General features: G+C 53.8%; 1 protein-coding gene across 1 annotated transcript in view; it reads left to right on the forward strand.

The window, feature by feature from the left end:
- Positions 1 to 16,153, forward strand: part of PAX5 (paired box 5) — a 183,447-nt gene that overhangs the window by 55,579 nt on the left and 111,715 nt on the right. The window contains exon 6 of the mRNA XM_035016298.1: positions 8,210 to 8,385. Coding sequence (XP_034872189.1) covers positions 8,210 to 8,385 — 176 coding nt within the window. The remainder of the gene's footprint in view (positions 1 to 8,209; positions 8,386 to 16,153) is intronic.

Below are 16,153 nucleotides of genomic sequence, written 5' to 3' on the forward strand. Positions count from 1 at the left end.
GCCCTGAGCCTGCCAGCGTTCGGGGTGCCCAGGCTTCCCTGTTGTGTGCGCCCCATCCACCACAGGGCCTAGCTTTACTCTAAGACATGGTGAGACGCATGCAGGTATTTGCTGTGGCCTCGAACACGTTACTTCTTACCTTTGCCACGACCCTCAGCTGGAAAATGGGGACTGACATGACAGGATGGCTTGTAAGGAGTAAAATCCAGGCCATAGTGGTGGCCAGGGCAGCTTGCTGAAGAGACCCAGCGGAAAGGGCCGTTCGTTTAGCCTGTGGCTTTAGAGGCAGGCTTCAGAGATGAGGTGGTTTCTAGGCTGAGCTTTGATGGGCAGGGGCGAAGGCGAGCCAGCAGAGGGATGAGGAATGAGGAGTAAGTAGCCTGCTGGGATGGTGTTGTGGGATGACTGGGGGGTGACTCTGACTGCAGGGGCGGACCATGGAGGCCCTGAAGGCTGGGGCTTCTTGAGGAAGCCTTGGAGGGGTTTTCGTGGTGAAAGTGATGGTGATGGCAGCTAATGTGGGTTGGACACTCACTTTGACCAGGCACGTTACGGGGATGGTCTCATTAAATCTGACAAAAGCCCCAGGGATTGTCCGGCAGACCACGGTCCCCGTTTACAGATGAGGAAAACGGAGGGTGTTAGTTTTAGCGGCTGACTTGAAGGGTGAAGGGGAGTGGAGGGAACACTGCGGGCACCAGGCCTAGGCACACACCGCAGCTGAGTGACCTCAGTTACTCAGCCTCTGGAGTCTGACGTGCCAAGACCCAGCTGTGCCGCGTCTTCACTGGGGGAGGCAGGACTGGGGGCACGGTGGGTGTCAGAGAACCGGGCTGAGAGGCAGCAGCCTGGCTGGGTGTCACTACCCTGGAGCCCTGCAGGCCAGATCGGGAGCAGACCTCGGACCCTAGGGTGAGGGTGGGGGGCACTGTAGTGCATAAAGCAGTAATGGGACCTGGGACTTCTCACAAATTCAAAAAGATTAAGGGTAAATGTATCCTAGTGAAGAAGAATGCGATTTCTTCCTCTCTGACTTCCTCCCAGAAGCCCCCAGCAACCCCCCACTACCCACATGTCTGTTCCTAAACCAAGTATTGGCAAAGAGAATAGGGTTCCCCGGGTAGGCTCGGGCAACTGTTTAGGGGTGGAATGGATATTGCAAGGGGGGGGGGTCTGCCCTACAAAGACTGTACAGAACAACCAAAATGGGAAAATAAGTTAATGCTCATGTAATACTATTTAATAGACAAAATCTAGGTGGATTCTGGAGGAAAAAATGGTTAGAAATGACTGACTCAGCCTCTGTGGTGGGTGATAGGGCCCCTGAGGCCCAGAGAGGGCTCACACAGCACGTAAGGGCAGAGCTGGAGCTAGAACCCAGGTCTGCGGGCTCTCAACCCTTTTCCCACGGGGCCCTGCCACCGCCCTGCCATGCAGGGGAGCACCTGGGAGGATGGAGGGGGTTCTGTAAGGGCTCTGGCTCTGGCTGGGTTCTGGAGAGAAATGGACCCGAGAAAGGCTGAAGCCTGACCCAGCGGCTCCAGGCTCCCTTCCTGGAACAACCTTTGGCTGGGGTTGCGTCCCAAAGGCCACGATACCAGAAGGTATTATGGAGATTCCTGTTTGTATTTATTTTTTTTTCCCTCCCAGGGAGCATCTGCAGACATAAAGTACATGACAATTTTTTTATTTTTATTTTTATTTTTTTAAAGATTTTATTTATTCATTTGAGACACAGAGATACACAGAGAGAGAGCATGAGCAGGGAGAGAGGCAGAGGGAGAGGGAGAAGCAGGCTCCCCGCTGAGCCAGGAGCCCGATGCGGGGCTCGATCCCAGGACCCTGGGATCATGACCTGAGCCGAAGGCAGATGCTTAACCATCTGAGCCACCCAGGCGCCCCAGTACATGACAATTTTTAAAGAAACAAACCAGAACCCTTCAAGAAAAATGCAAACCTGAATCTGCTGTGCTCTGAAGAAAATGCAATGGGTTTATGATCTTTGAAGACACACAAGAGACAGCTTTCTCTTGACAGATGGGAATCTGAGGCTATTTTGCTTCCTCCCCCTTTGCGTGACCAGACCCAAGTGTGTAAAGCTTTTAGCTTCAAAGCCGGGTTGTGAATAACATTGGTTTAACCTGAAATTTAAAGCCAGCATTTCTTTGCTCTCCAAGACGGGGCTTCCTGCCCCTTGCTCCCCTGAAGCTAGCTTCCAGAATGTTAATTCTACAAGCCATGGTTGACTAAGCCCAGCACTGGGTCTATTACATATTATTTGATTTGGAGTAGAAAAAAAGATTTAAAGATACCATGCCCCCCGTATACCTTTGTACTTTGGCTCATGTCTGTCCATATATTTAAGCATACCATTCACATTGCACGTTCAGATTTTTCTCCCTGGGATAAAATGGGTCTGAGCGTTTCTGTAGCTTGTCTCCAAGACCACGTTCCCCAATGAAGTCAGGTGGCATCTTTGCAACACAGATGAGAAATGCTACAGAAACTTCCACGGGAGACTTGGAGGTTCAGACCTGCCCTTGTGCCAGGGATGGTTTTCGGGTATTCATTTTTGTAGCTGTATCCGAGCATATAATTGGTTTGTTTGGCTCACACTTGCTGTGCACCCACTATGTGTGGTACCCAGAGGCAGGTTGTCTGTGTCCCTGGCCTAAGAATTAGGCCTCTTTTTGTCAGAGGTTTTTTTTTCTTAAAGATTTTATTTATTTATTTGCCAGAGAGAGAGAGACAGCGAGAGAGGGAACACAAGCAGGGGGAGTGGGAGAAGCAGGCTTCCTGCCGAGCAGGGAGCCCGATGTGGGGCTCGATCCCAGGACCCTGGGATCATGACCTGAGCCGAAGGCAGCCACTCAAGTGACTGAGCCACCCAGGTGCCACTTGGAGGTTTCATCCTGGTTGACATGTGTGCCTTTTCTGGTCTGATTATTTTTCAATTAACATTTGCCTCCTCCACTGAACAGAAGTCCATGAGGGCAGGGCCGGGCCAGCTCTTGTCCATCGCTGATGCCAGCATTAGCGTGGCACCTGCTCACTAAGGTTGGTTAAGGGAAGAGTGAATGGGGGTGTCTGGGTGGCTCAGTCGGTTAAGCGTCTGCCTTCGGCTCAGGTCATGATCCTGGGGTCCTGGGATCGAGCCCCGTATCGGGCTCCCTGCTCCAAGGGGAGCCTGCTTCTCCCTCTCCTTCCCATTTGTGCTCTCTTGCTGTCTTTCTCAAATAAATAAATACAATCTTTTAAAAAGAGAGAGAGGGGGCACGTGGGTGGCTCAGTTGGTTAAGCAATTGCCTTCGGCTCGGCTCATGATCCTGGAGTCCCAGGATCGAGTCCTGCATCGGGCTCCCTGCTCAGCAGGGAGTCTGCTTCTCCTTCTGACCCTCCCCACTCTCGTGCTCTCTCTCTGTCTCTCAAATAAATAAATAAATAAATAATCTTAAAAAAAAGAGAGAGAGAGAAGAATGAATGATTGAATGAATGAGGTCAGATGGAGGGATGCTGGCATTTGCAGACCAGACCTGCGGAATGAAGGTGGTCATCACAGGTATTACTGACTTGTTCATTTATTCCACAAATATTCCCCATGGAGGAGACAGAGATGAATTAACTGTGGCTTCCCCCTGAGGTAGCTAATAGTGCAGTGTCAGAGTGAGGGGCCCAGGGGGTTGACTCCTAAGAAAAGGGAGAGAGTGGTCAGAGCCCAAAGAGTAGGAGATGAAGCAGCTGGCACAGAAAGGGAGGCACCCTGGAGGAGGAGGCACGCGTGCTCACAGGCTGCGTCTGTCCTGGCAACAGTGCGCATGTACATGGGGAATGGCTTCCCTTCCGTAGCGGCTGGTGGATGACCTGTGGGTGACTGCCTGACTCCACGCATCACATTCAGATGCCCACTAGTGCAAACTTCACCTTGCCAGCCCTGAGTCTTGCCAAAGGATGAGGCTTGGGAGCAGGGCTTCAAAGGCACAGCCTAACCTAAAGGAACGGGCAGTTCAGGTACCGGGACTGAGAAATGGGGAGGGTGATTACTCCCCAGCCCCTCCCGTGGCCCCGCAGTGCTCCCCTGATAGGACTCAGGTCCTCCCCGTGGCCTTCTGTGGGCTCCGGGGCTGCCTGGCCATCCCCCGCCTGCCTCTCCGCAGTCCCCTGGGGTCTCTTCCCCTCACCATCCGGTGCCTTTCGTCTCCTTCTCATGTCTAAGCCTTTATAGGGGGCCTCCTCTGCCTGGCACACCCTCCCCACCCCCACCCCCTTTGCCCAGCTGACCCTTTGTCCTCCACTCTCCGTTCAAGCATGATTTTCCCATGGAAGACTTCCCTGACTCCTCCCTGTGCGGTCACAGCTCTTCCTCATTCTCCATAGTCCTGTGCATATGTTTCTAGACACTTTTTCTACTTGGCAGTAATCACAGTTTGTAGCCATATGGCTGTGTGAGTATCGACCAAAGTGAGCTGCCCTTTCTAGTTTGGAAAGCGGGGTCTGTCTTAGTCATCACTGTATCCTCTGTTGTTTTTTTCCAAACGTCACCTGGTACAGAGTAAACACTTCATCCGTATTTGTTCAATGAGTGATTATATAGGTAGAAGTGTCCCAGCCTCCTCAGGAAATGACCAACGTCAGGCATTGGTGAGAGTGACAAGGTAGACCTACCTCACCTCCCTCCCCGATGGAGAAAGCAAGGGGGTTGCTGGAGGGGCAGGGACAGCGGGAGGGATCATAGGTCAGGGCACACGCCCGGGGAGGTGGCTCTTTCCAGCTCGCCGTCCTCCACTAGGAGTTTCTGGGTCACCAAGACAGCCTGGACCCTCTCCCAGACTTGGCCCATGGGTGCTGTGGTTGACTTTCAGAAAGCCAAAGAAGGATGCAGCAAGTCTTCTTCCTAAAAGATGGCTTGGATCCCCGCAGGGCTGTCTGTGCTTGGAGAACGTGAACCTGTCCTCAGGGAGCTAGGCTTCCAAGGACCCCGGTGCAGACACTTGAGTTGGCCATGGGCCCTGAGCCTTTACTCAGTGACCAGATGGTGACCTTGCCCACAGGAGCCCTCAGCAGAGCCACCGTCAGTTTCCTCAGTGGGGGTGAAGCTCTGCCCTTCTAGAACTCTGAGCTGTGCAAAGAGCCCAGTTCTGTGAATCCCATGGGGGAGGGATGGAGCCTGAAGACATCTGGGGGAGGATGGCCTGGCCAGTGTGTCTGATGGAGCAGCCTGAGTGGGAGGGAAGTGGTGGGCACTGCCCAACTGGGGGCAGAGTGAAACCTTGGTGGGAGTCATCAGGGACTGGCTGACAGGAAGGAGCCTTCATTAGGAGTTTGGGGCCTGGCTGGCAGGATGGGGCTGGGGAGTATAAGTGAAGTTGGTGGACAGAGAGTAGTCTTTTAAGAGCGGATGTGGTCTATGACAGGGAGAAACTCAATGGGAGCACTGAGAACCGAGGGCAAGGTCATACTTCAGTAGGAGTGACTGGGGCCAGGATGACAGGCCAGAGCAATAGCTGAGGAGGAGCAAGATGAGTGTCCTCCTGTGTGTGTGTACCTTTGATAATGGGGTCATTTGGCAGATGCCAACCAATGGGAGAGCATGGACAGGGTTCTGAGCTCCCACATTCTGCTAGTCTCGATGCCCTTGTAGGTATGGTCCCCACGGGGATAGGCCATGATGGTAAAATAACTCTGAGGATGATGTCCCATGGGCAGGAACAGGGACCAGTCTTGTGGAAGACTCGTGTCATAGGTAGCCAGAGGAGGGGCCCAAACTCTAGGCTGGAGGACATCAGCCAGCGAGACCAGCGTCCATCGTGGCCCACATGTTGGGGTATCTAGTCATTCAGGCTGTAGCCTAGACTATGGAATCCTCTTGGGTCAACATGGAGGTGCGATCTGTTTTCTCAGGGGGTTTTATGAGCTGCCTCTGAAGGCCCTTCCTATAGAGATCCTGGGGTGCTCGGAGCTGTCAGCCTCCATGGAGGACTCTAGAAGGCCAGTATTCATGGGAACACCCACAGCTGATGTCTTTGCTCAAATGTCAGACCCTGCATTGCATCTGCCCCCAGATAGGACAGTTGGGGAAACACCCACTTTTGGCAGCATCTCAGTGACACAGCACCCCACTGCTTCAAGCTCCTTGGTTTGGCCTCCTTCCTCACATGACATGATAGATGAGGTCTAGGGCGGCATGTGCTGGCAGAGTGGGACGTGGGGGAGACTCGGGCAAGGCTTGTGTGAGGACACCTGCCAGGGAGAGGTCTGATGAGTGCTGGTCTCCCCTGGGGCTTCCTAATGGCCAAGGCAGAGGCCTGGATTCCAGCAGTGTCTGTGGTCAGACCTGCATGAGTACCTGGGTCCTAGAGGTCAGCCCTGCATGAACAGCTGGGTCCTAGAGGGCCCCTAGGAATGAGAGCCCTGGAGGCCATTTCTTTGCTGGAAACTTTTCCCTCCTTGCTGTCTTTCATTTTGAATGGTTCAAACTCAAGGCTCACCAAAAATATTTCATCCCATTTTCTTTTTTTTTTTTTTTTTAAGATTTTATTTATTGATTTGAGAGGGGGAGAGAGAGAGAGAGTGAGAGAGCGAGAGAGAGCACACATGAGCAGGGGGAGTGAGAAGCAGACTCCTCCCTGCTCAGGGAGCTCCATCCCAGGACCTGGGATCATGACCTGAGCCAAAGGCAGACCCTTAACCGGCTGAGCCACCCAGATGCCGCCCCCTCCCCCCCTGCAATTTTCTTTTTTATTGGTAACTCATAATATTTTCTTTGAAATGTAAGCATCATCCCCAGAGCCTGTAACAGTGTGAAGAGCTAACAATACAGAACACAGAGAGAATTTAATCCTGTAGTTTCTTGATAATTCATGTTTTTGGGTAGGCAGTGGTACATTGAAAGTTCTGCAGTAAGACAAAACACAACAAAAAGCATGCTATGAGGAGTGTCCCTCCCTTCACCTCCTGCCTCGGGGAAAGGAAGAGCGCTTTCGATGTTTCTCATGGTGCCTTCCAGAGTTCCTTTGGCAATATATATACAAAAGGAACATAAAGTCTTATTTTCTTCCTTTTTCTTACACAGGAGGTTATACGTTATACATGCTGTGCTGTAGCTGGTTTATTTTTCATGTGACGGTGTATCCCGAAGATCTTTCCATATCGGCTCACAGTGGGAGTCCTTGTTCCTTTATGTAGTCGCCCCGTATTCCACCGTGCGAGCACACCCTAACTTATTTGGCCAGCCCCTACAAATCAATTCTTGTGTTGTTTCCAGTCTTTTGCTACTAGAACCTTGTCCATAGATCACTTCCCATATGTGTGAGTCCAGTGGTAAAATACATTTCCAGAGGTGCAGCTGCTTTATCAAAGGAAATGTGCATTTGTGATTTTGATAGCTTTTGTCAAATTGTCTATCATGGGTGTGTGACCAATGGGCTCCCACCAGAATTGTATGAAAGCTATTTCTCTACAGCTGTCCCGGCACAGTGCTTTACTGACTGGTCACGTGGTGTGGTGGCGAATGTCCTGGGTGAGGGCATCAGCTCTGGGATGAAACTGTACCTTCAAGGGGTGGGGAGCTTCAGTCTAGAAGAGGCAGTGGCCCCTGGTGATTAAGACTCCCACTCAGGGGGGCACCTGGGCAGCTTGGCCGGTTCAGCATCCAACTCTTGATTTCGGCTCAGGTCATGATCTCAGGGTCGTGGTATCGAGCCCTGAGTCGGGCTCCGCGCTGAGCGGGGAGTCTGCTTCTCCTTCTCCCTTTGCTGCCCGCCCTCCCCCCCCCCCCCGCCCCGCCACGCACTCTCTTTCTCTCTCTCTCAAATAAATAAATAAATCTTTTTAAAAAGACTCCTGGTCAACCTGAGCTCCAATCTTCAGGCAAATTACTTGACCTCTCAGGCCTCAATTTTCTCATCTGCAAAATGGGGGACATGTTATCTACCGTGGGGCCATTGTGAGTTTCGGACGAGATGACGCATGTAAAAAGGGCTTGGTATGGTGCCTGGCACATGGCTCTGGGAGGCTGGCTCTGCACTGACCGGCAGGGTGCCCTTGGCTGAGGAGCCCCTTGGCTGAGTCCCTGTCTATTTCCTCTCCTGTCAGGGGAGGAGGTGGGTGTGGGGGTTTCTCAGGCCCTCTTCCCAGTCTCACTGTCGGACATGCCTTTCTTCAGCACCTCATGTAACCTGCACTCCCCCTTCGTGTCTCCTGCTCATCCAAGGTATTCAGGAATCTCCAGTGCCCAACGGTCACTCACTGCCAGGCAGAGATTTCCTCCGGAAGCAGATGCGGGGAGACCTGTTCACGCAGCAGCAGCTGGAGGTGCTGGACCGTGTGTTTGAGAGGCAGCACTACTCGGACATTTTCACCACCACAGAGCCCATCAAGCCCGAGCAGGTATGCCCCACAACTCACTGCCCGCTGGACCTCCGGCCGGACGCAGGCTTGGCTTGCCCTCCCCAGGCGGTTGGCGGGGTGTGGGCGAGGATGCCAGGTTTTATTCCGAGACAGGCTTCTCGTTGTTCTCGGCCAAACTTGGATAGTTGCAGCCTCCCACAGGATCAGGAGGACTTGTCTGGGGTTCTGGTGGCTTCTTGCCTCGGTGCTTCTGTCTCCCCGGCCAGCCTGGTGGGGTGGGGGTGGGGGCGGTGGCATGACTGGTCAGGCTGCTCTGCCATTGCTGAATGGTGTCCTCGCTGACCTTCCTCTACATGCTCATTAGATGGCACTTCTGAAGTTTTCCCACAGAACCATTCAAAGCCATGTAGGCTGTCTGCACAAGCTCCCGTGGAGGGGAAAGATGCCAGGGGGGATGTTGAGTAGTGAGGACTGAGCAAAGCCTCAAGGGCCACCATCTTATGACAGTCTGGCTGTCTGAGCAGTTCCTGTGAGGGCTTTCTCAGACCATCTAGCCACTTTGTTTTCAGATGAGGAAGCTCAGGCCCAGACAGGCAGAGAGACTTGCCTGAGGCCACAGAGCAAGTCATGTATTCACTTAACAAACATTGAGGAGTATCACCTATGTGCAAAGCATGGAGCCAGGCACTAGGTACTTCAGTGAACAAGATAGGCTTGGACCTGCCCTCAGGGAGCCTACAGGTATGTGGAAGAACCACAATCAGTAAGAATAACCCGAAAGGTCATGGATTACAGATGTCCTAGGTGCTGAGGTGGGGATGTCTGAGGTTCTCTGAAAGAATAAAGCAGAGGCTGAGCCAGCCTGGAGGCCACAATGGCCTCCTGGGAGGAATGCATTTATGTTGAGCCCTGAGGTGTAGGGCAGAACCAGGAGAAGGGATGTGGAGGTGGGGAGGAGGGTGCCTGACAGAGAGAATAGCAAGTGCGAGATCTTGAGGTAAGAGGGGGCATGGCAAGAGTGAAGAATGGAATGAGAGCCAAGAGAGCCAGCATGGCTCGGCCTCAGGGCACAGGGACGTGGGGAGAGGGGACAGTGATGTTGGGGAGATGGGCCAGGTCTTGTAGACTATGGTTAAGACTTTGGTCTTTCTCCTACAAGTGAAATCTCGTCCGGTAACAAGGTGGTCCGATGTGCTGGATGGAGCTGATCCCACACACTCTAGATCTTGAGCTTTCAGGAAAACAGTCTGTTTCCATCACAAACAGCCTTTCTGAGTAATTGCCGAAGCCACATTCCATCTGACGCAGGAGGAGAAAGAAAAGGAGACTTCCTTGGATGTGGCCTACCTTTCTCTCCAGAATCGGGGAGAAAATTTATCTTTTAACCATTGACAAGGTCACATGATTTTAGAGCTAGCAGAGACTGCAGAGGCAAGCTTTCAGCCCCCTCATCTTGTAGAGTCCCCGAGAGGGGACAGGGTTTGTCCGAGGTCACCCAGCAAGTGAGTGGTGAAGAGTGAGGGCTCAGGCCTCTACAGTCAGCCTGGCCTCCACCGCATGAAGCCTCCGGTGCTTGTGTTAAGCTCCTGTTAACTTGATGCAGATGTTCAGTGTTAGAGACTGGGTTTCGCTCTGTGTTTCACGTGATTCTCATGGAAACTCAGATCTGCATCCTATTTCGTTTAACTTGGAATGACCAGGAAATTTGCGCTTCATAATTAGTAGAAGTCCAGAAGCCATCCATGTATTTACTCACTCGCTCAGACATTCATATGCTCATTTATCCAACATATTTCTTGCATGATGGCTATGAGGCTGGCACAGTACCAGGCACCCAAGGTGGGGAGGGATGAGTCAGGCATCAGCTCTGTCTGCCCACTGTCTCCCAGGGGCAACATGACGTGGATTCAGAACCTGCAAGGCGACGGAGAAGGTTCTGTGTTCCCTGGTGAGTGGGGAGGTTGCCTCAGTTGGGAGCATGGGGTGGGTGGGGGGAGGTGTTACAGAGGAGGCAACGTTGGGGGACAGGTCTGATAGGCTCATGTAGAGATGGGGCCTGGCGGGGAGGAGACCTGCGTTACAAACCCTGCAAGGGCCCCGTTCCTACAGTCTTGCTGTGCAGTGTCCTTCAGAACGGCGCGGACGCGACCGCGGGCCTGTGTCTGTGTGGGCTCCGAGGCGGGGCCTGCGGGCGAGCGTGTGGCGGGATAATGACGGACTCAGTGCTTTCTGGTTAATCTGCTTCACCTCCTCGTAATGGGCCGTAATGAGGAGAGATGGAAGGTGAGGCCGCGGGGCTGCCAGGCACACACACAGGCATTGGACTATGAATGACATACCCTTGCTCCCGGTTCCCAGTCACTAGACAAATGACAGCCAAAGCAAGGGGCCACAGCCCGGGAAGGGGTGCATGTCAAGGGTATGAGCCCACTCTCCACCTGGCCTGGTGAGCCCCAGAGCAACATGGCCTGGTGATGGCACCCAGAAGAGGGCCTAGAGCTCTGGCAGCCAAGGGGGGCATCTCTTCCATATGTGAGCAGACCTGGGTCTCCATGGTCTAGTGGCCTTGGTGGGGTCTTGCTGTCAGTTTCACTGAGCAGCCTGTGGGGAAGAAAGGGCTTTTCCTGGCCTTGGGGTTGAGGGGGTTTGACTTGAGTCAAACTGAGTCCCGGCTCTGGCCTGTTGGGTGGGATGCTTTTTCTCTGGACCTCAGTTTCCACACCTGTGGCGGCAGGAACTGGGATTTTGCACAGCAGCTGCTCGACAGCAGTGGTCTTCCTCACCCATGCGTGGTACGGTGCAGTGTCCAAAGGGCTTTCACATCCATGCTCTCTCCTCCTTCGACTCGCGATTGAAATGCCCACTCAACAGTGTGGGTAAGATTGGTAGAGCCCCATTTTACAGACTGGAACATTTTTTCCCCCAGATTATTCCCCACCATGTTCAGCCCAGGGAGCTTCCAGGACTTTGTGGAGGCCGCAGAGCTGGAATTTGATTTTAAGGTCTTCTGTTCTCATCTTGTGCTGGATGGTTGCACGGGCCTTCTTATCCCCAAAAGATTCCAGGAGCGTTTTCTAACTGGCTGGTTCTCAGAACTGGCCTTCTGCAGCCAGAGTCTGTTATTCCAGAATCCTCAGAGGTTCGCCATGGGCTCGAGTGGTCAAATCCCCCTCAGTTACCCAGCCCACCCACTGGCAGGAAGAACATTCCTCTTCGGGACCAGGTGGGGGTCCTGCCAGTCACACCCACCCCCACCTCGCCGCTCTTCCCACCAAGATCTGCATGCTGGGTGGATAGGCCGGGCTTCTTGCTTTTATATGGACACTTAGTAAACCCTTGGCCCCCGGTGTCCTGCATACACACTTGCGGAGCAAAGAAACACTTCCTTCTCAACGTGGTTATTGAAAAAGCAATTCTGTTTTCCCTCCATGTGGAGAGAGTAAGCATCACCCTGAAGGAGAAGGGTAAAAAAGAGAAAAGAAACAGCGCTGGTGGCATGCGTGTTCCGAACAGTGGACTCTGAGTAAAACTCGCAGTGACGCTGTCGCTGTCGCCCGAGCACTGCCCCTCGCGGACGCCGCTCCCTCCTCCGGCCTCGGCAGGAAAGGCCGAGGGAGCACAGCCTGCCGTATTTACTCTCGGCAGACTATTAACCAACACCAGGCTATTAATCTGGCTTTTGAGCCTTCACTAAAGCCCATAAAAGCTCACAGTTGTCAAATGGAGTTCATTTTAATTTCCTTTCAATCACAGTAAATTATTCAGGTGATAAATCAGCTGGAGCAGCCTCCTGGCTGTAATAGAAACCCTAATTCCTGGCTAATTATCCAGCCCATTGCTGCCAACAGATCAATACGGGCGCAAAATGGAACCAGCCCAGGGCCCTCCCTCCCATCGGGCCAGAGACAGAAAGACAGCTGGGGAAGGGGACGTGCTGCTGACCTCCCAGGAAGTTCAAAGGTCATGGGGGGTTAAACCGGGAGAAGGCTTGTCCCTTGTCTAAAAGAGAAAGCCACCAGAAATGCCTCCCCCTTGCTTGTGCTGCTTTGCCCTCTGAATGGTGGCATCTCTCCAGGCTGGTGGGCCTGGGCCAAGCATGGCCTGTGCCCGTGGGTGTCCTCCTCCTGGGAAGGGTCTGGTTTCTGTTTTTGAGCATAATTGAGCTTGGTCATCGGGGATGGTCTGAACACCTACCTGAGTCAGAAAAAGGTCTGGGGTGGTGGGGAAAAAGATGAGGTGCGGGGCATGCTTCCTTGCTTCAAGGAGCTCATTTTCCTCTGTAGTGGGTCTGGGCCCACCAGAAGGAGGTGGGGCAGGAAGAGGAGGGAGTGAGGAGACGAGTGTGAGGTAGGCTGAGGAAGGGGGAAGGCTTCCTGGAGGAGGTGCCATTCGTGCTGTATCTTGAGGGATGAGCAGAATCCAGATCTGTGGAGATGGTGGAACTGGCTGGAGGGGGGTTCTGGGTGGAAGGAACGATGTGGGCAAAGGTATGGCAGGGAACTGGGAGCCAGTCTGGGCGAATGGGATGTAGGAGGCGTGAAAGGCAGACAGGGACAGTGGGGCTGGAGAAGTAGGCGGTGAACAGACCCCAGAGGAAGGTGGAGGTGAGGAAGTCTGACTTTGCTTTGGGGGCGGTGTGCCCCGAAGAGCCCTGTGTCTGTGGCCTGGCACCACTCTGCTCACTTGGAAGCTACCTTCCCGGGGCCTCCTGCTTCTTGCCCTGGTCCCTATTGCTCCTGTTGGATCTCTCTTCCCGAAGCCCATCCTCACTTAAGAGGCCCTCACGGTTTCCCCCACTTGAGACCCCAGGCCCAGCCCTTCATCCCCTTCACGACCCTTCACCACCCGCCCCACGTCCCTCCGCTGGCCCCCAGGATGCTCTGGCTGTGGCCAGGCCTGACCTCTCACTGCCCCTCGTGCGCTGGGCTCCTCCTCCGTGCAAGGGGGCCACAGACGGCGGGCTGGCGTGTGTGTGCATGTGTGTGCGTGAGCCTGAGCGCGTCAGCAGCGGGGGTGGCCGTGAGCATGCAGGATGGCAGGTACTGCAGTTCCGGTGACTTTCTTCACGTTGTTGTTCTCACTCCAAGCTCCTGCTCGCTGTTTCCCTTCCATCTGTTTCTAAATCTTCCCTGGCCGGGCCCACCAGGAGTCCTGCCTGCCCTGACACACTTCAGTCCCCACGGACTTGCTTCGTGTGGGAGTTCATGAAAGCATCAGGTTCTAATCATTGCCACAGTGGTTGTTGTTGCGACGGTGTATTCACTGCTCCCCACGTGCCTGGCTCTGTTCTGAGGAGCACCTTCTGGTCCCATCTCATTACAAAGTCACAGCAGCGTTACCAGCCCCATTGCGTAGGCGGGATGGCTGAGGCTGAGGGAGGTCAGCAGTGACTCCACATGGGTATGCAGTGAGTGCAGGGCCAAGATTGGAAGCCAGATCCCTGGCTCCAGGGTCCAGGCTGGTGGCCGCCGGGGCTGTCCCAGGTGCAGCCCAGTCAGGCTGCCCCACTGATGCGTACAGGTGGCGGGTTTCCTGGGAACACACCTGCGGGGTCAGTGTACTCACCTGGGAGGGGCTGCCACAGGAACCCCAGTGGAGGGATGAGCAGAAGTCTGAGGGCCGTGACTCTGCTGTTCTATTGTGACCTGCTTCTGCTCTGCTCGCCCCAGTCCTCCCCTCACGAGGCTGTGCTCAGGGCCAGGCTCCTCCTTTGCAGATGAAGTAGAAAGTGTTTAGGAGAGACAATTGGTAAGTCTTTCCTAGGAGGGATAACTGGAAAAATTAGGGCTGTTTGGTCTGAAGAAGGGAAGACTTGGGGATGTGAACAGGGAAGGAGGCAAGCTAAGAGAACTTCCTAGTAGTCCAAGCTTTCTAACCAGCTGAGTGGGTCCCCTTGTTAAATAGTGAGCTTCCTGTCACCAGAGGCATGTAAGTAGAATCTATCCTTATTCATATATGCTGTTTCAGAAGTTTACTAATCCACTGAGGACTTGATTAGCTAAATGGTAAGGCTCTTCCAACCTGAAAGAATAATTCTAAGGTAAGAAGAGCAAAAGGGGTTTGGTGGGAGGAGGGGAAGGAATAGGGGAGGCAACAAAAGGAGGCCTTTAATGCTGCAGGGTGGAAGGGACACTCAAGGGAAGTTGCCCCGCACCCCAGGAACTCTCACCAGGGTGGGCCAGCCAGGGTCACTGGAGCTGTGGCCCTGAGCACAAGGAGCTGGAGGCTGCAAGGTCTCGGGAGGCTGGAGATGACCCCATTTCCCCTCAGGCGCAGAGCAGGGTGGGGGCTCCTGGTGAAGAAGCCAGGGCCAGAAGTCTGGGTGGTGGCGGCCACCGCCAGCCTTGCTGCTCACACAGGGTACTGGACCTCCTCTGCCCAGGAGCGCAGGGCCTCCTCAGGGAAGGAGGGTGGAGAGGAGGATTAAACAGACCCGTATCCTACCAACAAGTGCCACAGGTTGCAGGGGGGCTGGCGGGGTGATGCATAACTTAAGATAAAGGAATCACTAATTGAAAACCCCAACATAGGGTTACACAGGACTCTAGCTCACAATGGCTCTGTGAAGTAGAGGATGCCTGCAGTACGATCTTCATGTGGCAGATAAGGAAACTGAGGCAGAGAGAGACTAAGTAATGTGCCCCGATGATGTAGCTCAGCCGCATTCTCTGCTCCCTGCTGTTTGCGGGTGTAGACAGTCCTCCGGAGTCCGTGCCCTTTCCTCTGCACGGGCAGACACTTCCTAGTTGATTGAGTGGTTTCATTCAGCAGGTGTTCATTGAGCACCGCCCCTGGGCCAGGTACTGTGCTAAGTGCGGGGACACAGCAGCAACAGAGACAAACGTGCTCCCCAGAATTTACCCTACAGCAAAGGAGACAGATGTGGACAAAATGATTATACCAATACAAATGGCATGTCATGACCAACCATCGCAGAGTGTGATGGGTGCTCTGAAGAGAAAGATTAAAGGGTAAAGAGTGGGGAGGTGGGGAGCAGCACCTTCTGGGGAGCACCAGAAGGTGCTCCTCAGATGGGACCAGAAGGTGCTCCTCAGTGGGACCTCATCTAGATGGGGGGTCAGGGAATGTCTCTGTGAGGAGGCACCTTTGAGCTCAAGAAGGGGAAGTGTGGCGGGAATAGTGTTCCGTGCAGAGGGAACAGCCTATACAAAGGCTTGAGGCTGGAAAGACTGTGGTCCAGGAACCACAAGATGCCCCGTGGGGCTGGTAAGCATGGGTGGCAGAAAGCGGCCTGTGGTGCAGGGGTGGGGTGGTGGAGACCAGATGGGGACTAGGACCAGGGCCTTGGATTTTGTCTTGAGAGCAAGGAGAAGCCGCTGCAAGATTGCAAACCAGGGACTATCAGGATCCAATCCAATACAGATTAGATTATTCTGCTGCTACGGGGAGACTTGGAGGGTCGGGGGACAGGAGGCTGTTGCCAAGGTACAGATCATGTCACTGTACCCCTGGAGGTCACTTACCCTTGGGGACAGTTGTCAGCCCTGTGTGGGGTTGGCCTGCTCTCCAGTCTGGAACCCAGAACAGGAATTGTGGCCTGTGATGCACTGCTTCTCTCCACTCCTCTCTGCTTCCCTGCATCCCCCCATCTACCCCCAAGCCCCCCAGCTCTGCAGCCAGGCCCTCAGGTTACTAGAGTTGAGCTCAGATTTGATTCTGAGCTTTCTGATGGTCCAGGCAAAGTGGGAAGCCATGAGTTGTGTGCTTCTCATTGTCCACCAGGGGGAAAATAGGACAATTCCCCAAAGGGGGCCATGCCTTTTCTAACAGAGTGGAAAGGAAATTG

The sequence above is a fragment of the Mirounga leonina genome, unplaced genomic scaffold, assembly GCF_011800145.1.
Source record: "Mirounga leonina isolate KUSES-001 unplaced genomic scaffold, KU_Mleo_1.0 Mir_170, whole genome shotgun sequence".
NCBI classification, from domain to species: domain Eukaryota; kingdom Metazoa; phylum Chordata; class Mammalia; order Carnivora; family Phocidae; genus Mirounga; species Mirounga leonina.